The sequence below is a fragment of the Chenopodium album genome, chromosome 17 (genome assembly GCF_948465745.1).
Source record: "Chenopodium album chromosome 17, dcCheAlbu1.1, whole genome shotgun sequence".
Lineage (NCBI taxonomy): Eukaryota > Viridiplantae > Streptophyta > Magnoliopsida > Caryophyllales > Amaranthaceae > Chenopodium > Chenopodium album.
This window is the reverse complement of record NC_137850.1, coordinates 23,344,585-23,367,966: the sequence shown is the minus strand read 5'-3', so window position 1 is coordinate 23,367,966 and position 23,382 is coordinate 23,344,585. Positions and strand designations below refer to the sequence as shown.

Genomic DNA, 23,382 nt, shown 5'->3' with positions numbered 1-23,382 from the left:
CTAGCTCAAGTCTTTGGTACACCGAGTATGGCATAAGGCTAACACTAGCTCCTAGGTCACACAAGGCATTCTCAATTTGCAATTTATAAATGGCACAAGGGATAGAAAAGTTTCCGGGGTCTTTTAGCTTAGGTGGCATCTTGTTCATTATGATAGCACTACAATTCTCGGTCAAGTTCACCGTCTCTACACCGTCACATGTCCTCCTACCACTCAAAATGTCTTTGAGGAATTTTGCGTAGTTGGGTATTTGGGTGACAACTTCGGTAAATGGTAGAGAAAGGTGAAGTTGCTTAAGCATGTCTATGAATCTTCCAAATTGTTCATCTAACTTGTGTCTCATGAATTTCTTTGGATAAGGAAGCTTGGGTTTCACAATCTCTTTCTCCACTCTCACCTCACTAGGCTTCTCAATCTCAACTTCACTCAAAGATGCACCATCTCTCTCATCTTCAACCAAGACCCCTTTTGTGCCCTCTTTGGTCTCACTCTTCCTAGGCAAACTCTCCTCAAGAATCTTACCACTCCTTGTGACAATAGCATTAACTGGTCTCTTAGGATCTAGGACTTGGGAAGGTAAAGAAGAAGGACTAGCATGGTCTTTCAAAGCATTAGAAAGTTGAGAAATTTGATTTTCAAGCATCTTATTATGAGTCATCATTTCATTAAATTTCTTATCACTTACGGTCATGTAAGTGTTCGACAATTTTGTTTGATTTTCAACGATTTCTTCTAAATTTGTTCTATGTGAAGAAGAAGAGGATTGAACATAGGAATTATCATTTTGGGTCTTTAGAGCAAATCCGGGTGGAGGGCCTCTTTGAGCATTGTTTTGGAAATTTCCTCTACTCTTTCCTAGAGCCAAATAAAATTTATAAACACTTGACCAACCTAATACGAGTATATGGTAAGTCAAGGGTCGAACCCAAGGGAATGAGTAGGTGTAAGCTATAGCCTCAGTCAAGCTACTTCGAAATTTGTGGGAAGATGCGGTTGGTACCTAAGGTATCAAGAAATCTAGATAAATCAAGAAATTCAATATACTAAACACTAGGGATATAGGTTCCACATGCAAGCTCAATGATTATGCTAATTGAAGGATCACTCAATCAATTCAAACATTGCAAAGGACAAACAATAGTTGCAATCAAGGGAATTCAAGGGCTATCTCATATAAGCCAAGCTAGGGTTCACTATGAATGGCTAGCTAGGAAAATCACAATCAAATTCAATCAATTAAAGCAATTCTCAAATCAAGGGTTCATGTCATTGAAATTTGCAAAGCAATCTAGATTAATCTTATAGGTTGATCACTCCTAGTCTAATTAATCACATGCACAACTATGTCAACCAATTTAATTGCACCATTCAAATCAATTTAGCATCATCAACTAGCAAAAATCATCAATCCAGCATGCTTCCCCTTCTCCCTAGCAACTAATCTACTCACTAAACATGGTGAAATTAAGAAACAAAACAAATTCAATCAAATTCATATACATTTAAAGCTAAATTAAAGAAAATCAATCAATCAACAAATTCTAAAACAAGGAATGTAATCTCAATCAAAATCCAAGAAACTAGAAGGAATTGCATTAAAAGTAAATCAAGGAGAAATAAATCTTACAAACATTCATTGAATTGAAGAAGGAATTTCAAGATCAAATTGAAATCTAAGATCAAATTCAAATACAAACAAGTAAATCTTAAGCTTCTCTCTCTACTTTCTCTCTCTACTATTTCTGGAAAAATTCTCTCTAGTACAAAAATTAAGTCGTCCTCCAAAAAGAAAGTCAAAAGCTATAAATAAGAAAAATCGAGCGAAGAGAGCCGCACAGGCCGTGCGCACGCACAGCCCAGTCGCGCGCGCGCACAGCTGGGTCTGCTAAATAAAACTAAAACTAAAAGAATTATATGAAAATGATGAAAGAAAATAAAGAAAATGAACCTAAATCTTATTCTTTTGAGCGCCATAAATGACGCTCATCAAGAAAACCGGGTTTCCTCCCGGGAAGCGCTTGATTAAGGTCCTTAGCTCGACTCTTCTGCTAAATCATGGAGGGTCAAAGAACACCACCTTGTCCAAAGTGGTAGAGGAAACAAACTTCTTCTTATTCCTTGGCAACTTCTCATCATTGTTTGATGTATTCTCATTTGTTGAAAATTCTAAAGCAAATTCACTTTGCTTCAACTTCATTTTCTTCTTCATAAAAGCTCTCTTTTCCTTCTTTATCTTCTTGCTCCTTGTAGTGGACGACTTCTCACAAACAACACTCTTGGATTCAATCTCATCCTCTTTTGGGTAGAGCTCAAACCATGGAGGTATATCAATCACCTCCTCTTCCACAAGCTTTAAAATCTTTTTGTTATCTTCACTAACCTTCATGCTTTCAAGACTCGAAGGCACATCATCACAAACCTCAAGAACATTGTTAGTCGAAGAAACAATCATGTATACATTATCATTGGAATGAGGTGAATTGATGCACATAATTCCATTCACAAAAGACAAAGATTCATGCATCGATTTAAGCTCAAAACTAGCCTTATTGTTACCAACCCTCAAAGTAATAAGGCCACCCTTCACATCTATCAAAGATCCAGAAGTAGCTAAGAAAGGTGTCCCTAAGATGATAGGTATGTTGTCATCTTCCGCTATCTTAAGCACAATAAAATCACCCGAAATTGTGAACTCTCCTATCTTGAGGGGGACATCCTCAACTCTTCCCTTTGGAAACTTAATAGATCGATCGGCCAATTGCAAGGTCATGTTGTTTGGAAGAAGCTCACCTAGCTTAAGCTTCCTAAAGACCGAATAAGGCATAATTCTCATACTAGCACCAAGGTCATAAAAAGAGTTTTGAAACAATTTTCCATTGATTTTGCAAGGGATAGATAAATTACCCGGATCTTTCATTTTCTTGGGTAAGTCATTGTGAATCAAAGCGCTACAACATTCCCCAACCTTTATCGAATCAATCTCATTTCACTTTCTCTTACCAATCAAGATTTCCTTAAGGAACTTAGAATACCTTGGCATTTGGGTCATGGCTTCAGTGAAAGGGATTGAAAGATGAACTTCCCTAAGCATGTCAAGAAATCTCCCAAATTGTTCATCGATTTTGTTTCTCAAAAACTTTTAGGGATATGAAAGTTTAGGTTTGATCACCTCTTCTTGCACTTTTTCATCACTCTTTTCTTCCTCTTGGGCTTCTTTTCTCACCTTCTTTGACACATCAAGCTCTTTTTCCTCACTTGAATCACTCACCTTCTCACCTTCCTCACTCTTCCTAGAAACTCTCTCTTCAATCACTTTCCTACTCCTTACGGTAATAGAATACACGGGTTTCTTAGGTTCCACTCCTTGTGAGGGTAAAGAAGAAGGGCTAGCATTCACACTCTCTTTCAAGGTATTCACTAATTGAATGATTTGTGTTTCAAGCATCTTGTTGTGTGTCATCATCTCATCGAACTTTTTATCACTTACCGACATGTAAGTGTTCAAAATTTTAGTTTGGTTCAGCATGATTTCTTCCAAGGTAGTTCTAGAAGATGAAGGTTGAGCATAGGAAATTTCACCATTACATTAAGTTCTTGGAGCAAATCCGAGTGGGGGTCCCTTTGATTGTTGTTTTGAAAATTACCCCGGTTTTGGTTGCTCCAATTACCCCAGTTTTGATTTTGGCCATTGTTTTGGTAGTGGCTACCATAGCCTTTGTTTTGTATTTGGTTTCAATACCCTTGACCTTGGCTTTGATTATTATAGACTTGATTATTATAGTTTTCTCGGAAATTTTAATTTCCTTGGTTACTATAACCAACATTGTTATAATTATCAAAGTTCCCTTGTTGGTGAGCATTTCTATTCCCAAAGTTCCTTGGTCCATCGAATCTTTGTCCATTGTTTTTATTTGAAACAAAATTCACTTGCTCACAATCATTATTATCAACATCATCACAATTTTCAAATGCATGTGGACAATTAGAAGCATCATGGTCATATGACCCACATACATCACAAAACACACATCCATTTGGCATATTATTCAAAGTAGAAGGAGGAGTAGAGTTAGAAGATGTACCTCTCCCCTTATTGTGGGAGGGAAGAATTGGTGCTTGTAAAGAAGCACTCTCAAGCTTTGCCTTAATTGAGGTCATATCCTTTCCCAAGTTTGAGATTTGTGAGGACAAATTGTTGATGGCATTGAGATGGTCGATTGAATACACCATAGAACCGCTTTTGCTTGTCGACTCTCTCTCACCTTCTTGCCAATCCATGTGATACCTTACCACATCTTCAATTAAGTCCACCACTTCATCTTCTGTTTTGTTTATGATAGGGCCTCCGGCACCGGCATCTAAGCAAGACTTTCCTTGGGGGCTTAGACCTCCATAGAAGATTTGGATGATTTGATAGGTGGGAATCCCATGGTGTGGGCACTCTCTTTGGTACTCCTTATACCTTTCCCATGCCTCGTAAAGACTTTCATTTGGCTTTTGCTTAAAGCTTTGAATGAGAGATCTTGCTTCGGCCGTCTTCTTTTGTGGATAGAACCAAGATAGAAACTCCTTATTAACTTCATCCCATGTTCTCAAAGAGTTTGGCTTCACCTCTTTGTCCAACCACTCTAGAGCACGTCCAATAAGAGAGAAAGGGAAAAGTTTAAGTCGAATGAACTCTTGAGAAACCCCATTCACCTTGATGGTATTGCAATACTTCTCAAACTCCTTTAGATGGTTGAGGGGACTTTCATGCTTTGCACCACTATATTGACGCCTCTCTATCAAAGTAATCATCGCCGGTCTTATCTCAAAGTCATTTGCCGGTGTCGTAGGAGGAGAAATTCTACTTTCAAACCTATAAGCTCCCGAAGTTCTCAACTCCTTCAATGCTACTCTCGTATTAGCACCTATGCTTCCTCGTTCTTCTTCTTCTTGATGAATTTCCTCTCTTGGGGGACTTGAGCTTGAGGAACGATTAGCAACCCTTATCCTTGTTATGGTCCTCTCAATTTCCGGATCAAATGGCACTAAATTTTAATCTCATGCCCTACGCATACAAATCTCAAAGACAAATATCAATAGCACGGCTACAAATGTAGCCTAAAAGAAAGAAAATCTTTTTGTATTTTTCAAATAAATTGAATAGACTCAATCAACAATAGCAAATCACCATGCCATTCCTCGGCAACGATGCCATTTTTAACGCGGGTGAAACCAAGGTCGTTGATTACTAAGTAACCCCGATCAAAACCAAATTTATAAAACCAAACCCAACCCTAAGTATAGGGGTAAGTCCGGGTCGAACCCAAGGGAATGCGGTATTTGCTAAGGTCTCAAGCTAAGCTATTCCGAAGTCTTAAACGATAGGGTTGGTCTAAGTTATGCTATCAAATCAACTCAATCAAAGCTAACAAATAAAATTCAAATATCAAAGCACCAGGGAATTTAGGATCCACATGCACTCATGATAAACTTGCTAATTTGTCAAGAGTTTGATCAATCAAGCAATGCGAGGGAAAACTCTATTTGCAATCAAAATCACTCAAAAAAGCTATTTCCTAAGGTCAAGCTAGATGTCTCTACAAATGACTTCAAAGGAAAATCACAAAATAAGATCAATCGATAATAATAGCTTCCAAATCAATTTTTCGTGTCATTGAAAACTACTATGCAATCTAGCTTGATAATCAAGGTTAACTACTCCTCTTCAAACCAAACACATGCACAAATTTCATCAACCAATTTGATCACATCATCAAATCAATCAAAAACCCCATATTAGCTTTAGCTCATCATTCATACATGCTTCACCACATCCCTAGCAAAGGAACTACTCACTACACATTGTAAATTTGAAAAGCATAGAAAAAGTAATCATCAATTTCATCATCAACATTGTAATTCAAATATCAACAATCAAATCAAACAAACAATAGAAATACAACAATATATCAAGAATCAATCAACAAATTGCATTGAAAAGGAAAGAATTCTTACAAAACTTTGATCAATATCAAAGAGGAATGAAGATAAAAATGTAGCAATCATCAAATACCAAGTTTCTCTCTCTAAAATCTAAGAACAAAGTCTCCAAAATCTTGAGCTTCTCTCTCTAAAATTCTAATCAAAATCTAATTTTCAAGTAATTCTCTTATTATTCTTATGATTCTCTCTGTAGAAATGAAGGAATTCTATATATAGTAAAACTAACTGAGGAGAAGTTAGTTAGACGTCTAAAAAGAACCCCAAATGGCGTGGCCTCTCATCCCATTGCGCGGCCGCAACAAAATGGGTACAGAACATGGGGAAGCCAACTACGCGGTCTCTCCTCTGCCCTGCGCGGCCGCGCCACAGCCTTGCACGGTCGTTCCTCCCTTGTGCGCGGCCACACCTAGGAGCAGGGGAGTTCTTCATGTGCGGTCGTTGATGCTCCCATGTGCTCCACTTGATACATGTTGGGGGAGGCAGTCACTAGAGGCCTTCACAGTGGGTTCAACACCGATTTTGAGCTTCAAGAGGAAGAACCGAGTTGCATCCTAAGCTTTGTACACCCCGAGAAAACGCTAATGAGCTTCTCGAACATCACCATTCTCCTAAAATCAAAGAGAAGCAAACAAGTAAAGGAGAAAAGGCAAAACAAACTAAGAAATGCAATAAAATGAGAAAACAACTAAGGAAAATGCAAAATAGAGAAATTACAAGTAAAACACAAGAAAAAGAGATAAAAGAGATACAAAAGCAATGAAAAATCATCCTAAAAGTGGCTAAATGAGTGCCATAAATGACACTCATCATCATAAAACAGGTTGGACGGGCTAGTCCACAGTACAAATTGTTTTGTCTATGTTTGCCCATTTATATTAGCAGGCTGGGCCTAGCCTGGACTTGCTCCAATCACACGCAGCTGTAGGATTGAGACTTTGAGTTTTGCTTCTAATTAGGAGTTTTAATAGGTTTAGAAGTTTGAATTTCTATAAACTCCTTTTTCCTATCTTATTAAAGGAGGGAGTAGTTACGTAGGTTGGGGGGAGGTTTTCTTAGTTTTAGTTTTTAGATTAATTTTTGTTTCTTTTAGTTTTTTCTCTATGTCTCTTCTCTTCGTATCAATTTTATTATTTTGTTTTCTTATTGGTTTAATGTTATTATTCTCTTTATTTTAATTCTTGTTTTTATTATGTCGGGCGGACACCTTCAGCACTTTTGGGCCTACAATTTTATTGGGCTACCTCGCTGATGTTGGTTTCCGGCTTTTAATGGACTTGCTCCAACTACCTAAATTATCAATTTTTTTCAAAATTATTGTCCAAGAACGCCCATTTTGCAGGCTGGGTAGGGCGGGCTTAGCGTGTCGTCAAGTCCATAAAAATCTCTATCTGAGGGCTAAACAAGCCCCTTCTTAATGATGGATGAAATATATGCTATTCCAATTTATTAAGATAGGTTGAGGGCTAAACGAGTTCCTTAAAGTTAGAAATGAGCGATACCATTTCAAATTTTAAGATGAAACGAGGGATAAACGAGCCCTTAGTGAATTTGGCAGTTGGCTAGGACATGATCTCGAATATTGAGTATAGGTTAGCATCTTGCCTCAAATATTGGGACAGACGTGTTATGATAACGTGTTAGTTTTAGCAAACTGGGATGTCCTATGTAGAGATGTCAATGGAGCGGGGCGGGGCGAATGTTGGCCTTCCCATCCCCATGCCCACCTAAAATTTTCATCCCCGTCCCCGCGGCGAGTCCAAAATTCATCTCCATCCCCGCGCCCGTCTGGTACAATTCCAAAACCATCTCTGCCGACCCCCTACTTAGATATCCATCCCTTCTTAATCTCTACCTAAGACCCACCTAATCCCCACCTCTCAATACACAATCCTATATATATATATATATATATTTCGTTAACGTTACATAATTTTTTAGTTATAATACTAGTGTACTTGACAAGGGGAAAACTAGGTCGTTGACTAATCCTCCCTAAGCCAAACAAAATTTATAATCACTTCACAAACCTAAATACAAGTATAGAGGTAAGTCAAGGGTTGAACCACTAGGAACGGTTATGTTCAAGTGCTTTCAAATGTGTGCCTAAGCTAGGTCGAAGTCAAGGGTGAAGAGGTAACACTAGACAACTAGTAAAACAAAGAACCAAACAAATGAAACACTAGGGAATGGGGATCAACAAGTAATCATGACAATTGCAACAACTTGGGAAGAACATGTCAATCACAGGTTGTAAAGACTGTTGATAAGAGATATCAATTGGAATCAAAGAGCTATCTCCTAATTGTTAAACTAGTGGTCTCTACAAATAACAAACTAGGAGAATCACAATCCAAACCAATCGATAATTGCATTTTCTAAATCAATGGGTCGTGTCATTAGAAATCACAATGCAATCTAGCATAATTCTCAAGGCCTAATCAAACTACACACATGAAAACTTACATTAATCACTTTAATCTCAACAATCAATCAACATAATTCCCAAATTAATCATAATGAATCAATCATACAAGTTTCACCCAATCCCTAGCAAGCAACTACTCAAGAATCATCATAAAATTAACAAGCAAGATAATGAAATTAAGAATCAACAAAATATAAAGAACAACTACACTAATCAAGATCAATCATCAAAACCAAAATCAAACAAACATGAAATTAAACAAAGAAATAAAATGAGATAGAGTTAGAAATGCTCATTGATAATAGAGAAGATCTTCAACACAATTTTCACCCTTATATCATCAATCTCTCAAATTACCATTGAAATATCTCACTTTCTCTCTCTAAATCTACTCCTAAACTAACCCTAAAACTAGAGAGAGAAACTCTCAACAAAGCTAAAATTATGATGAAAATAATGTCTAAAAACTTCTTTAAAAATCGATTATCAAAAAGGTATTTATAGGTTGCCAAAAATAGAAGACGAGAGAAACCGGAAACTAGGGAGGGGCGCCCGTGAAAGGGGCTGCGCGCACGCGCCTGTGGGCTACGTACCCGCGCTCTTTCGGATTCCTTCGACGCTTCGTAGCTTCGTGCGCTTGTAAATGATTCTTCGAGTACGCTCACAAGGTCTTCATGATAGTCACTAAGCATGGAAGATTCAAATGGGCTTAACGGTGAGTTCAACACTGTGGTTTCATGAGAGCGCGGCTTGAGAGCGCAAGAGCTTGAACTTAGAGCATGCCACTTTTTTACATCCTGAGCTTTCCCAATGCTATAAGCTTGCTCCAAAGGCATCTTCCAACTTAGTGAACTACCAATATCAAGACCCGAATCTCGTACAATACCTATAACCACAAAAAGAGGAGAAATAAAGCAGAAAACACTAGAAAAGCCATGAAAATACAAAATAAGAGGGAAAAGGGAAACTAAGGAGAAAATGCATTAAACTAAGCATTTATTAAGAAGGAAAGCTATGAAAAGAAAGTAAAAACAACCTAAATACTCATCAAATGAGTGCCATAAATGGCACTCATCAGTACTACAAATTATTATATCTACTATTTTATTTTACATAATTTCTTTTTTATAAAATGTATAAAAGTATATAATTTTGTTATTAAAAAATATGCGGGTGTGAGGTGGGGATGACGCGGGTACGAAGTAGGGGGGTGGAGCAGTGCGGAGATGAGGCGGGTACAATGTAAAATCCACCCTTGTCCTAACACTAGGGGTGGGCAAAAAATCCAATCCGATTGATCCGATCCGCGATCCGACTGATCCGATCCGAAAATTCGGATATCCGATCCGGTTTTTTACATTTTGGATAATTCGGATCGGATATCCGAAAATTTTCAGATCGAATTCGGATCATGAAATTTGAAAAAATTGATATCCGATTCGATCCGAAAATTAACTTTTTAATATTTTTATTAAAAAAAACTTAATACAATTATTTTACATTATGTCAAAAACTCAAAAGTGAACTGTGAACTTTATTTTGTGATTGAACTTGTGTTGTTGTTATTTATTATTATTATTATTATTATTATTATTATTATTATTATTATTATTTTTAATTATGATTATTATTTTTTTAATTATTATTATTATTATTATTATTATTATTATTACTACTACTATAGGTACCAAGTGACAACAGGTGAACAAGTGAAATATGTATAATTGTGTACTACTTAAATTGCAATTTGTATGTCAGTGGGATTAGTTAATAGTCATTTCGTCCATGTAAGTTAAAGAATAAAAAATTGAACATAGTATTTCGGATCAGGTATCCAATGATCCGATGCGAAAATTTCGAATATCCGAAAATCGGATATTCGGTTTTTTCGAATCGGATTCGGATTAGTTTTTACCGATCCGAAATTTTCGGATATCCGATTTTTCAGATTGGATCGGATCAGATATTCGAAATGGCCAGCCCTACCTAACACCCATGGAGGGTATGATTCTTATCCCCATCCCCGCCCCACCACCCACCAAACCAAGACTCATTCCCGCCCCACTGAGATAGCCGGGGATAGGGCAAGTCTCCTACTTAACCCACCCCATTGACATTCCTAATCTTATGCGGGGAACCCTGCGCTCAGGTGAAGGTTGATTCTCAAGTGCATCGTTTAGAGATGTTGGCAGCTATGTTAGTAAACAACTAGAATATAAATTACAAGTAATAAAACATATGAAACAACAAAAAGAAAGTAAGATTGGGGGCCAACACATCCTACTGAGGAACTTTTTAATTACATAAACTTAGTTTTTACAAAGATGCACTTAAAAAAAAAAAAAAAAAAAAAATGATTTACTAGTGTCGGCTCTTATTGTGATTAGGGCATCATTGTAAGATGAGACTTGTTCAAACGTAGAACGTTCTCAAGTTGTCAGTATGACAGTATTCCATGGGCGGGAGTGGTCATTGCCATTTAGAGTTTGTAAGCGAAAGGTTATTTCGGCCCCATATGACGACCACTCAGCATCAATTATGTTTATTCCACGTAATACTTGAAATCCATATGATCTTGTTCGCTTAAATCTTTGGGTATAGTCCATGTCCTAAGCCCAATATAGCTTAAATGACAAAAATACCCCTTCATAATTCATCTCATTATCCTTAATCATCCATTAATCACTCTAAAGTATAAATTTACCCCTAATCTTCCCAATAAAGTACAACTTTGCCATATAAAAGTACATCTATAAATAGCAAGCTAATGATTTATTTTGGACAACTGTTTCTAATCTCTCACTCTCTCTCTCTACTTACTCGATCTCTCTAGAAAATACTTTACTAACTTGAGCTTGGAAGGGCGTTCTCGGGTCAACCCCTCGAGTCAGCTTACCTTCTTTCTCTTGTAGGCATACCTCTCCAACACCATTCCAAGGTGGACTTAAAGTACGTTTGGACATTGAATATCATGCGTGCTTACCCGAAATATCCATAAAGTGAAAGAATTGAAATTGAATAGGGAAGGTGAGAGTAATGAATAGATAGAGGGAAATCGTGTTTAGAGCATTTAATTTGGAGGGAAATAGAAAAAATTGGGCTCCACGTCATTTTTCCGTCACCTTAGTTGGGTTTTGGTGGGATAAGCCAACTTTAATTTTTTTTGGGTTTTTCTAAGATATGCCCCCAAGTTCTTCGGTTTCTAAGTTGTACCCATGCTTTTTCAAAGTTATAAGTTATGCCCTCCACCTCAAGATATTTTATCAACAATACCCTTTGCAGCCATATCCGTTAACGAAAGTTAAGTTATTTTATCAACAATGGTGTCGTGGCGTTATTAATTTGACACGTGTCCCGTTCTAATTGGTTTAACACTTTAAAATTTTTTTAAAAAAACAGAAAATAAAATAATAAAAAAGGTTATTGTTAACATCAAAGGTTATTGTTAATAAAAATTAGTAAGGTTGAGGGCACAAGTTAGACGTTTGAAAAAACATGGACACAATTTAGAAACCGAAAAAGTTTGGGGGCATAACTTAGAAAAACCCTTTTTTTTTTTATGTGGTGGTATAATAAAACTTTTAAAAATGTGGAGGAGATAAAAGCCAATAAGTGGGTTTTTTGTGGTAAAAGTCAAAGTTCCCTAATTTTTTGCCTTTCACTTATATCTAATAAGACTGTCATACAAAATTTAAATATAAATAATAAGCTAAATATAAAGTCTTTTTTTTTTTTTTTTTTTTTTGAAAGAAGAAGCTTTATAAAATTGAAGTATAGATGTAAATGTAAGGAATCTAAAGTAAATGTAATGGTTGCTTCAAAAAAAAAAAGTAAATGTAATGGAAAAGAAAGTAATGGCCATCGGTTCGGTCCCAATTCTACAATATGTATAGGATGTGAATGGAAATGTAATTGCATGACAAATAATTTGACGTGATGAAGAATTGAGTTGAGGACTTTTTATGATGAAGAATTGAGTTGAGGACTTTTTATTTGAATTATGTTTAAACATGTTTGAATAAGAATTATGATTGTTAATTTAAAAGATTTGTTGTTGTTATTGTGTGAAATTATCAAATAAAAAGGTGATAGGGTATTTTGAGTCCTTTTCTCTTTAGAGACATGGCTTACTAAATTCGTATTTATTTGTCTACAAAAAATAACAAATTATATATTGTATATCAAGAAATTAATGAACAAGCAACACAAAATTGTTGGTCATCTCAAGGGTTCATCAAAAGTAGAAAGAGAAGCTCAATCAAACTATAACATTTCTTGTGATTACGGCAAGAAAATCTTGAGCAAAATGATCTCAAATTATCAAGTAAGGATAAGATATGCTTCATATGGATTTCACGAAATTATGTTTGATTCTAGAGACATGGGGTGGTTTCAAAAGTTGGGGAAAGGAGGGGTGGTTTCATGGTATACCTTACCAAACTCCACTCATCTTGTAGTTATTAAGGTTATATGGTGCACTTTTGTAAAATTCATGGGTATATGGTGTATTAAAAAAGTCTAGGGGTATACGGTGAATAAGAAGAAAACTCAGGGGTTTATGGTGAAAAAACTGTAGAAATAATATTTGCATAAACTATTCTTTTCATGATCAAACTAAAGAGGTTTTTCTGTTTCAGATATTAATAATTAATTATCATATCATTACATCAAAATTTCCTCACTACACAAAAAAATTATTAAAAATAACAATTCGAGGCATTGTCTAGGACATTCACTTGTTTAGAAATGAAATGAGCACATGTATTAGTAGTAACAAGTCCAAAACTATTCAATACTTGTTTCTATTTTTTGTTAAAAAAAACTAACAAAACCTACGTCAAATATATACATTTAGTGTGGTCAAGATCTACATTACCCAATTAAAGTATAAGTCCAAAAAGATTTGATAAAATGAAACACGAATGAATAAGCAAGTATTGCGAATTTACAATAAATCAACATATTATACATAATTATACTAAGTACATGCTACTTTAATGAATATTGTTAATAAAGTTGTTCAATGGGTCGACTTAGAGGCAAGGTAGATCAATTCTAGAGGACCAGGGGATGGGCAAGTCAAATTAAAATTTAGTTGGGGCTAGTCAATTTGAGACTATGGTTGTTCACATTAGGTTAATCGTATCGTAAAACCTTAATTAACGGTACGGTTAACCGTTAGACCGATTACTCATCAATAACACGATCTATTACCGTGTTGTTAAGGAATGGTTAACCGTAACGATTAACCATTTCTTAATAGTACGGTTACCGGTTAACTGCTAATCATTAAATAAATTTTAAATCAAACTTTGTTGCTCTTTCAAGAGTTTCAACTCTAATACAAAATTAAATAAAAACAATAATAAACTCCAATTAATTGAATACAAACCAATAAAGATTCTTTTAGGGTTAACTTAATTATATATATTTTCCTAAAAATATATATTTTCTTCAAAATAAATAAATAAACATTTTTTTTTTAATTAAACAGTTAAGTAGTTAACCTTTACTTAAAAGTGTAACTGTAAAAATAACCGTTAACCGCTATATTTAATGGTTCGGTAAACCGTAACCATTTATTTCTAATAGTTCGCTTAATTAACTTATAAAATGAGTCGGATATACTAGTTAATGGTTACGGTAAAAGGTTATAGTTTTTTTTCACACCCCTAGTCAAGACCTATCATTTTTACCATGATCCTTTTACTTTAAAAAAAAAAAAAAACATTTATTTTCTTTCCTCTCGGAAGATCAACTGATATGTGACTTTTTGACTTTTTATGTTCGTCATATTCTTTATCCATGAAGAGAAACCAAAATTTTAGAATAGAGTCATAGAGATATGCTTCAAACCCCTATATCAGGGGTCGTCAATTTTCCTATTTCATCAATAAAAAAAAAAAATCAGATGTTGAAAGTATTCAATATTGTTTGGGTCTAGTCCATGTCATAAGCACAATATAGCTCAAATAACGAAAACACCCTCCATATTCCAGCTTATTATCCTTAATCACCCATTAATCATTATAAAGTACATGTTTACCCCCTAATTTGCCAAGATTGTACAACTTTGCCACAAAGTACATCTATAAATATTAAGTCAATGATTTATCATGGGTATTTTTTTTCTAATCTCTCGCTCTCTCTACTTTCTCTCTCTAGAAAGTACTTTACTAGCTTGAGCATAGAAAGGGCAATATTATGTCAACCCCCTGGGTAGCTTACCTTATTTCTCTTGCAGGCATACTTTTGCAAGGAGGATTTCAAGATTCCTAGTATCATGCTTAGGATGTTTTATTGTTTCCTAATATCATGTTTAGGGTAATTTCTAATATCAAGTATGATTAAAAGAATGCTTCCTATTTTCTTTCTTAATAGCATGCTAGTATCATGTTAGGGCTAAATCTTTGATTTTTTATATGTTTAGTGACATGCTAGGGTTTGTTATTAATCTTGTTAGTATCATGCCTAGGATCTTGCTATTAATATTATGTTTTAACATGATTATTTTTAATTGTGATGATTATTATGTTGCTTGATGCTTATTCATTGTTATTGCTTGATCACGCCCTCTCTTGCAGGTTTAAAGGGAATTTGTACTTGTAATCACGCTTAATAAGATAATTAATAATCTTGTTTAGGGCTAATATGATTATAATTCAAGTGATCTTCAATAATAGTTTTATTTGTTCATTAATATTCAACCAACATAGATAAACAGGTTTAGGGTTAATCTATTGATTGCATGTTAGTCAGAAAGCGCACATGAATACGAGTAGAATAAAGTAGAGGCCTATTTTATAGAGCGAGTTCTTTCTCTTCAGGTTGGATTTGTACCCTCATCCCCGAACACCAGTCATAGTTCCAGACCTATTGGAGTTGACGATCTCATGGATCGTTAAGGGGTGCAACCTTCACCCTGTGAACGGTTTACAAGTTCCTAAAACTTGTTGGCGACTCTTTTGCTCTAGCTTCCTTCTCTTTGGACGCCACCATACTTAAGTGTATGATCACAGTGGGGCTCAAGTTTGGGATGGCTTGAAATATTCCCTACACATGGTATAGAGTGTAGGGATAAATAATTACCCCATTTACTTATTAGACAGATCTGACCCATTTATAACTGGAGGAAGTACTAATGTAGTGCTGTTATGCATTGCAAATGCATACACAAATACTAAAATATTAAAAGTCACATGGAAAAGAGAAAAAGGAAGAAAGAGAAAGATGTGTGGGACCACTTCTAATTGTTCCCCTGAAAGTTTATATAATATCATTAGTTATTTAGTGGTACTATATATACACTTAGTTAGTACCACTGAATGTATACATAGTACCATTGAAATATTCAGTGATACTATTTGATCATCCAATAATACTATTAATCACTCAATGGTACTAGTCTAAAATTTAGTACTAAATTACCTGCAATTACACTTTTACCTCTCGTTATGCAATTGTTCTTACCTAACGAGACTCCCTTTAAACAAGCTCTTTATAACTGGGTTGGGTTATGGCTTTTATTAATATAAGGCTCCAACCCATTGAATTTGCTCTGTCCAAAAAAAAAAAAAAAAAAAAAACGGATGAACATAGCCCTGCCTCGTCCTCCTCTCTCTCACTTCTCCATTGAAGTTCTCCATTGAAATACTTGTATTCTCCATTGAAGTATTTTCAGAGGTAAGCTGTTGTTTCATTTTGTAATCATCATATCAATTTAACAATCAAATTTGGATGCTAATGTATTACAGAACCCTTTAATGTTAGGATTGAACTATGATATTAGACCTCAACTCCTTTGGCCTAGGGTGGCCGCCCCACCTGCCCTATCTCAGGGACGGGCCTGGTTTCATTTGGGGTTTAGGTTTAAGCTTAATTGTGTTTCAAATACATTGGTGTCACACTTGAAAACCTCAAGATTTGTTAATGGTAAAAAGAAGAAATATGGGGGTACTTTACCTTCTATTTTAAGGTCTTTAAATTCTGAAGAAGATATTGAGAAAACCCTTAATTTGTATGTGGGTAAGTTGAGTCCCAAGGAATTGACTGTGATTTTGAAAGAGCAGAGTAGTTGGGAGAAAGTTGTGATGATTTTTGATTGGATTAGGTCACAAAAGGACTATGTGCCTAATGTTATTCATTACAATGTTGTGTTGCGAATGCTCGGTCGAGCTCAGAGGTGGGATGAGTTGAGGCATTGTTGGATTGAAATGGCTAGAGACGGCGTTATGCCAACGAATAATACTTATAGTATGCTTGTTGATGTGTATGGGAAAGGTGGTCTTGTGGAGGAGTCTCTTTTGTGGATTAAGCATATGAGGGTTCGGGGTGTTTATCCGGATGAAGTGACAATGAGTACGATTGTTAAGGTGTTGAAAGACGCTGGTGAATTTGATAGGGCAGATAGGTTTTATAAGGACTGGTGTGATGGAAAGATTGAGTTTCAAGGTCTCGATTTTGATGATTTGAATGATATTCAGTCGCAATCTAAGCTGAAATCTTTAAGTTTGAAGCATTTCTTGTCAACAGAACTGTTTAAGATTGGAGGAAGGTATTCGCCTTCAAAGGTGGAGAATTTTGAGATGGAAAATACTGTTAGAAAGCCTCAACTTACGGCTACTTATAATACCATGATTGATTTATACAGCAAGGCTGGACGTTTGGATGATGCAGCTGGTGTGTTCTCTGAAATGTTAAAATCAGGGGTGGCACCTGATACAATCACATTCAATACTCTTATTCACACTTGTGGAAGTCATGGACATCTGTCCGAGGCTGAGGCGTTGTTTGAGAAGATGGAAGAAAGGGGAACTAAACCAGATACAAAAACTTATAATACATTGCTTTCTCTTCATGCTCAAGCTGGAAATGTTGTTGCTGCCCTGCAATGGTACCATAAGATCAGAAAGGTTGATCTTTTCCCTGATGCGGTGACACAAAGAGCTGTGCTCCATATTCTGTGTGAGAGACAGATGGTTAAAGAAGCAGAAGTTGTGATTAGTGAGATTGAGAGATGTAAAAAACATATTGATGAGCATTCCATACCAGGTATCGTAAAGATGTATGTGAATCAAGGACTGCTTGAGCAGGCAAGAACTTTTTTTGAGAAGTGTCTGGTAGATGGAGGATTGTCATCAAAGACATATGCAGCAATTATGGATGTGTATGCTGAGATAGGAATGTGTGCTGAAGCTGAGGACATTTTTTATGCAAAAAGAGATGTTAAAGGAGCAAAGAAAGATGTTTCCGAATACAATGTGCTCATCAAAGCATTTGGCAAGGCAAAGCTTTATGAGAAGGCCTTTTCAGTTTTCAAGAGCATGAGGAATTATGGAACATGGCCAGATGAATGCACTTACAACTCTATTATACAAATGTTTGCAGGAGGTGATCTGTTGGATCAAGCTAAGGAAGTTTTGATCCAAATGCAGGAAGCTGGATTGAAGCCACATGTGCAGACTTTTTCTGCTGTGATTGCTTGCTATGCACGCCTAGGACTGTTATCTGATGCCATCAGTACCTTCCAAGAAATGATTAACGATGGTTTAAAACCAAATGAAGTTGTTTATGGGGTTTTAATCAATGGATTTGCCGAAGCTGGTAGAACTAAAGAAGCTTTATACTACTACAGAATGATGAGAGGTGATGGGATTCCTGAAAATCAAATCATCTTGACGTCCCTTATTAAGGCATATAGCAAGGTAGGTTACCTAAAGGAGGCCAAAGAGATGTACGAGTCATTGAAACGATTAGAGGGTGGTCCTGATATAGTTGCTTCAAATAGTATGATCAGTCTGTATGCTGATCTTGGTATCGTTTCTGAAGCTAAAGCTATATTTGATAATGTGCGACTAAAAGGCCAGGCAGATGGTATAACATTTGCTCTTATAATGAACTTATACAAGAACATGGGGATGCTTGATGAAGCTTCTGAAGTTGCTGAAGAAATGAAACGAGCTGGTTTAGTCACTGATTGTGCTTCATTTACAAAGGTAATGGCATGCTATGCAACAAATGGCCAGCTAGCTGACTGCGGTGAACTGCTATATGAAATGGTCGCTCGAAAATTCTTGCCTGAAGCTAGTACCTTTAAAGTATTATTCACAATACTGAAAAAGGGTGGGATGCCCAATGAAGCAATCCATCAGTTAGAAGCATCTTACCAAGGAGGAAAACCTTGGGCAAGTGAAGCTGTCATCGCATGTGTTTTCTCAGTCGTGGGGTTGCATTCTTTTGCAATTGAATTTTGTGAAGCATTTACAGAAGCCATAAACCTTGATTCTTTTGCATACAATGCAGCTATATATGCTTATGCAGCATGTGGAAATACTGATAAGGCTTTGAATCTTTTTATGAGGATGCAAGATGAGGGGTTTAGACCTGATGTTGTTACTTATATTAATCTTGTGAATTGTTATGGGAAATCCAATATGGTTGAGGGAGTTAAACGGATTTATGGTCAGCTGAAATATCAAGAGATTGAGGTTAATGAATCCTTAGTCAATGCCATTGTAAACGCTTATAAAAATGCTAACAGACCTGATCTTGCTGAACTGGTAAGCCAAGAGATGAAATTTGGTTTTGACTTGAATTCTGAGTCGGAAATTGAACTGGATTCTGAGGAAGAAGCCTGAATATTGACAGCTTAAAACATTTTGCATGAATTGATAGCTCCCCTTGGATTTTTACTGTGTAGATGTATTGCCTAGCAGAATACTTGAGAGTCGGTTAAACATGTGCAGTATGATCAGTTCCCCCTCCCCCGTTTATCCGCTCCAACTGTCGGATCTTTTGTATAACATTTTTTGTAGTAAATTTAGTAATGGTGAACTCTGCTTGTAAACGTAGTAGTAGATAAATGTAGTGATTCTGTAAGTGTAGTCCTCCGTAATATTGATGCTGTAGCGTGCAAGTCAATGGCATTGTGGATAAGTATGGTTTATTGTGATTAAGGCGCAATTAATATAAATTAGTACTTGTGTTTTACTAACTTTTATTTGTAATGCAAGATAGACTATCATATTAACTGCTTTAAATTTTAAATCATTCTTATGATCAGGCAGCACGATTGGCTTGAATTACCATGTCTCTTCTTTGTTTATTTTGGTCATAATATATAATCTGGGAATCTAATTTCGTTAATATTCCTTGTTTCAACTAATCTTGCTCCCTTCCCATTGAATAGGTTTCCTGTTTCAGTTTTTCTGACTACAGAAATGAGGTTATGACTTTTCTCAGAGCAATCTAAACATATCATTAAGAGTAACACAGTTTTGAATAAAGCAATCTATCAGTAGGAGTGATACAATATCAAAGCAAGTTATTTTGGAGTATTGTCCTTGTATAGCCACAACTATATTTCTTTGCAACTTTCTTCGGAATGAAGTCCACTGAAATCCCCTTTACCTTGTTGCACGACATACGTTTTACAACTAGAGCTATTTTCATCGTTGGTCATTGATTAATATATTAAAGCTATTATTATTGTAACAGAATACAACTGAGTAATCTGCAAGGTAACATAGACAGACAGCAAATTGATTGGTAATTGCATCATTGCAAGAGTGCAGAGGAATAGCTTCTGTGAATTCTCAACTGGGTGTGAAAATTGCAGTGTTCTCCATAAAAAAGATGAGAAGCTTGGACACAGGTTTGGAGTTCCAGGATCAATGTACCAGAAGAGCGACAAGGTACTATTACAAAAATATGATCCTATGTGCGGTGTTACTACAATTTTCTGCAGAGTGGTTCTACAATTCTGCCAGAACTATTGACCTGCTTGCTTGCTATGTTACTCGGGCTATTCTTTATCTCAAGTATCGGTGCAGGATCCTCAACACTTGACATGGGTATAAAAACTTGATACTTCAATTGGACTGAATACATGGATTCTTTTCTTCGAGTTTATGTGCCTGACACAAGTATCTAAGTCGCAGTAATATAGCTTGCTTGTCTTTTTACTTGAAGTAAAAGATTAAGACGGACAGGTACGATTAAACAGCCCTGGATTGCATGCTCATAGGAAGTACAGTATATCCTAAATCCAATCAACAAAATACATGGAAATTGGAAACAACAAATGTTACAGAAGTCAATCTGCATATTAACAGTGGACTCAGAGCAAATTCTGTTTCCATCAAATGTGTTAATCACTTTATCACTTCCAGTTTCTTTGTTATATGAGTAGTTTATACACCCTCCAATGATGGTAGATTTCATATAATTATCACCCATCTGAAAAATTCAGATCTGTTGTCAACCCAACACTTTCCAAGAAACTTTAGAGCTTCTCTTTTGTGTCACCTTCGTGAACTCTCCATGTTACTATCAGCAATCTGAACTAACCCAAATGCATTATCAACCCAACTCTTGCCAGGCAACTTTTCTGCTCCTCTATCGTCCATTAACTTCCTTATCTTTAATGCATCATTCCAACGACCATCACATTTGTAAACATTGATAAGGTGCACATAACTTAGATGGTTTTTAGGTTCCAGTTCCATCATTTTCAGCGCAATTCGCTCCACAGCAGCTGAATTTTTGTTGGTTGTACAAGCACCTAGAAGAGCTGGCCACAGAGAAAAAGAGTCTTTGCACTCAGCTTTCTCAATCAAATTTTCAGCTTCGTTTATCAACCCAGCTCGACCTAAAAGGTCCACCATGCAATTGCAATGCTCGGTTCCAGGTTTGATTCCATATACTTCAGTCATAGAGAAAAAATACTCCTGCCCCTGCTCAACCAAGCCAGCGTGACTACAAGCAAAGATGACACCAAGAAAGCTTATGTAATCAGGCTGAACACCCTCTTGAACCATTTTATTAAATAACTCGATTGCTTCAAGACCTCTACCATTCTGTGCAAAACCACTTATCATTGAGTTCCAAGAGATCAAATTTCTAGTAGGCATCTGCATAAACAATATCTGTGCATAATCAACGCTCCCACATTTTGCATAGAGATCAACTAAAGCAGATTCAATAATAACATGTCCTCTCCTGCCCTTCCTTATATACTGACAATGAACCTCTCTTCCCTGTTTTACAGCACCCAAACCTGCACAGGCCCGGATAAGGGTTCCGAAACTGTAAAGATCAGGATCCTCGATCATCCTGAAAATCTTAACAACAGACTCAAACAACCCATTTTGACAGTAGCCATTTAATAAGGCACACCAAGACACCGCATTCCTTTTCCTCATTCTATCAAAAACGCGTTGAGAGTGTCCCATTTGCCCACATTTCCCATACATATCTACCAGGCTACTCTCTGCCACTACATTTCCACAAAGCCCAGCTGTGATGACCCTGGCATGAACCTCTTTCCCTTGCTTCAATCTCTCTAAGTTCCCACAAGCTGTCAAAATTGACCCATACGTAAACTCATCCGGCACCACCTTATACTCCGTTTGCATAACATAAAAGTATGCCAAACCCTCCTCATACAAATCATTCTTTATCAAAGCCGAAATTATCGAAGACCAACAAACAGGATCTGGTACAGACAATTTATCAAACACATTGCGCGCATACATCAAACACCCATTTTTCCCATACATATCCATCAACGCACTAGTAATTACATCATTTAACTCGAACCCGCCTCGGAAAACAACTCCATGAAAGCATCTACCAAGCCTAACATCCCTAATTTCAGAACACGCCTTAATTCCAGCCGACAAAGTAAAAGCATTAGCCTCAATACCATCATCTAACATAGCCAAAAAATATCCAATCGATTTCTGGGGTTTCACCCTTACATATCCAGAAATCATTGAAGTCCAAGAAATCACATCTTTTGTACCCAATTCATTAAACAATTTTGTTGCTAAATTCAAATTCCCGCCCAATTTGAAATACAAAGATAATAAGCTATTGCCCACAAGACTGTTTGCAATAAGACCAGATTTTGTGATGTAACAATGGAGTTGTAAGCCATGATTGAAACACTTGATTTTGGTTGCTGTTTGTAGAAGAGAAGCATAAATTAAGGGTCTTACATCTGAGCTGATTTCTGCTGAATTAATGGAGTTCAGGAGTTTGAGAGATTCGAACAATGCGCCTGATTTGCAGAATGATAGGATTTGAGATACGTGGGATGATCGGAGAGAGGTGTGATTGCAGTTGATCAATACTTTCATGGAATTATCACCAATTTCACTATGCGAAGATGGAGGGAGTTTTGTATTTCAACAATTTATTTTTTATTTTTTTGGTTAAATCCAGAGGAGCAAATTCAAGTTTATCAACTTGATAAACATTTATCAGATGACAACTTATGTAAATATATAGCTTTGGGATCCGTGACAAATAATATAAAAATTGCTCCAGCTACACCTGACATCTAACTTTGGGTTAAAAAACTTAACCTAACTAGTATTGAAGCGGTAACAACGTTAACGGCTTACAAACCATGCAAGGTAAAGTTTAATCAAATAACTAGAGTGTGAGACAAAGGGGGATTGTACAGGTTGAGCTAGGAGAGAAGAAGGCCAATTCGTCGGATGATGATGACGAGCTTTAGATCTTACATATGGCTTGAATTGTGGTTACCAAATTATCTAATTAATATGCAAAAAAGTTTAATCAATCCAAATCGATCTCAGCTTCAATGGGTGCTTAGCTTCAATGGAGAAATTAATGGAGGAGGGAAAACTCAATTACCCTCCAGGGTTAACTATACCCTTAATTTCTCCCCGTGTTATTAGGGTTTTCGTTTAATTCTGGCGGCGAAGCCGCCAAAACTGGTGGCGTTGGTAATATAATGCATGTTGAAACAACTTGGAGATGGGTTGGAGGATGAGGATGAAGATGTGTTGGAGGAAGGTAGGATCTGTTTACTTGCTGAGTTAACACCAAATAACTAGAGTTAACTCAAGCATCCCACAAATTACATATGTACCCTTCAATAACAAGTGGAAGTTACCTTTTTGACCCTTGAGAAACAACTTATGTTTCTCAATTTGAGA

At 36.3% G+C, this 23,382-nt stretch overlaps 1 protein-coding gene, 1 non-coding gene and 1 pseudogene across 2 annotated transcripts; 2 read left to right on the top strand and 1 right to left on the bottom strand.

Moving 5' to 3' along the window:
• The first annotated feature begins 4,423 nt into the window (after positions 1-4,423).
• On the top strand, positions 4,424-4,529 carry LOC145590427 (small nucleolar RNA R71). Its single transcript, XR_014102027.1, has one exon. It is a non-coding gene; the product is annotated as a small nucleolar RNA R71 (small nucleolar RNA).
• Positions 4,530-15,988: 11,459 nt separating this feature from the next.
• LOC145587691 (pentatricopeptide repeat-containing protein At1g73710-like) lies at positions 15,989-19,385 on the top strand. Its single transcript, XM_081644392.1, has one exon. It carries the CDS (start codon positions 16,177-16,179, stop codon positions 19,048-19,050), a length of 2,874 nt encoding a protein of 957 aa, XP_081500518.1. The 5' UTR covers positions 15,989-16,176; the 3' UTR covers positions 19,051-19,385.
• A 643-nt stretch (positions 19,386-20,028) lies between these two features.
• LOC145587690 (pentatricopeptide repeat-containing protein At1g03540 pseudogene) lies at positions 20,029-22,648 on the bottom strand (annotated as a pseudogene).
• Between the last annotated feature and the right edge of the window lie 734 nt (positions 22,649-23,382).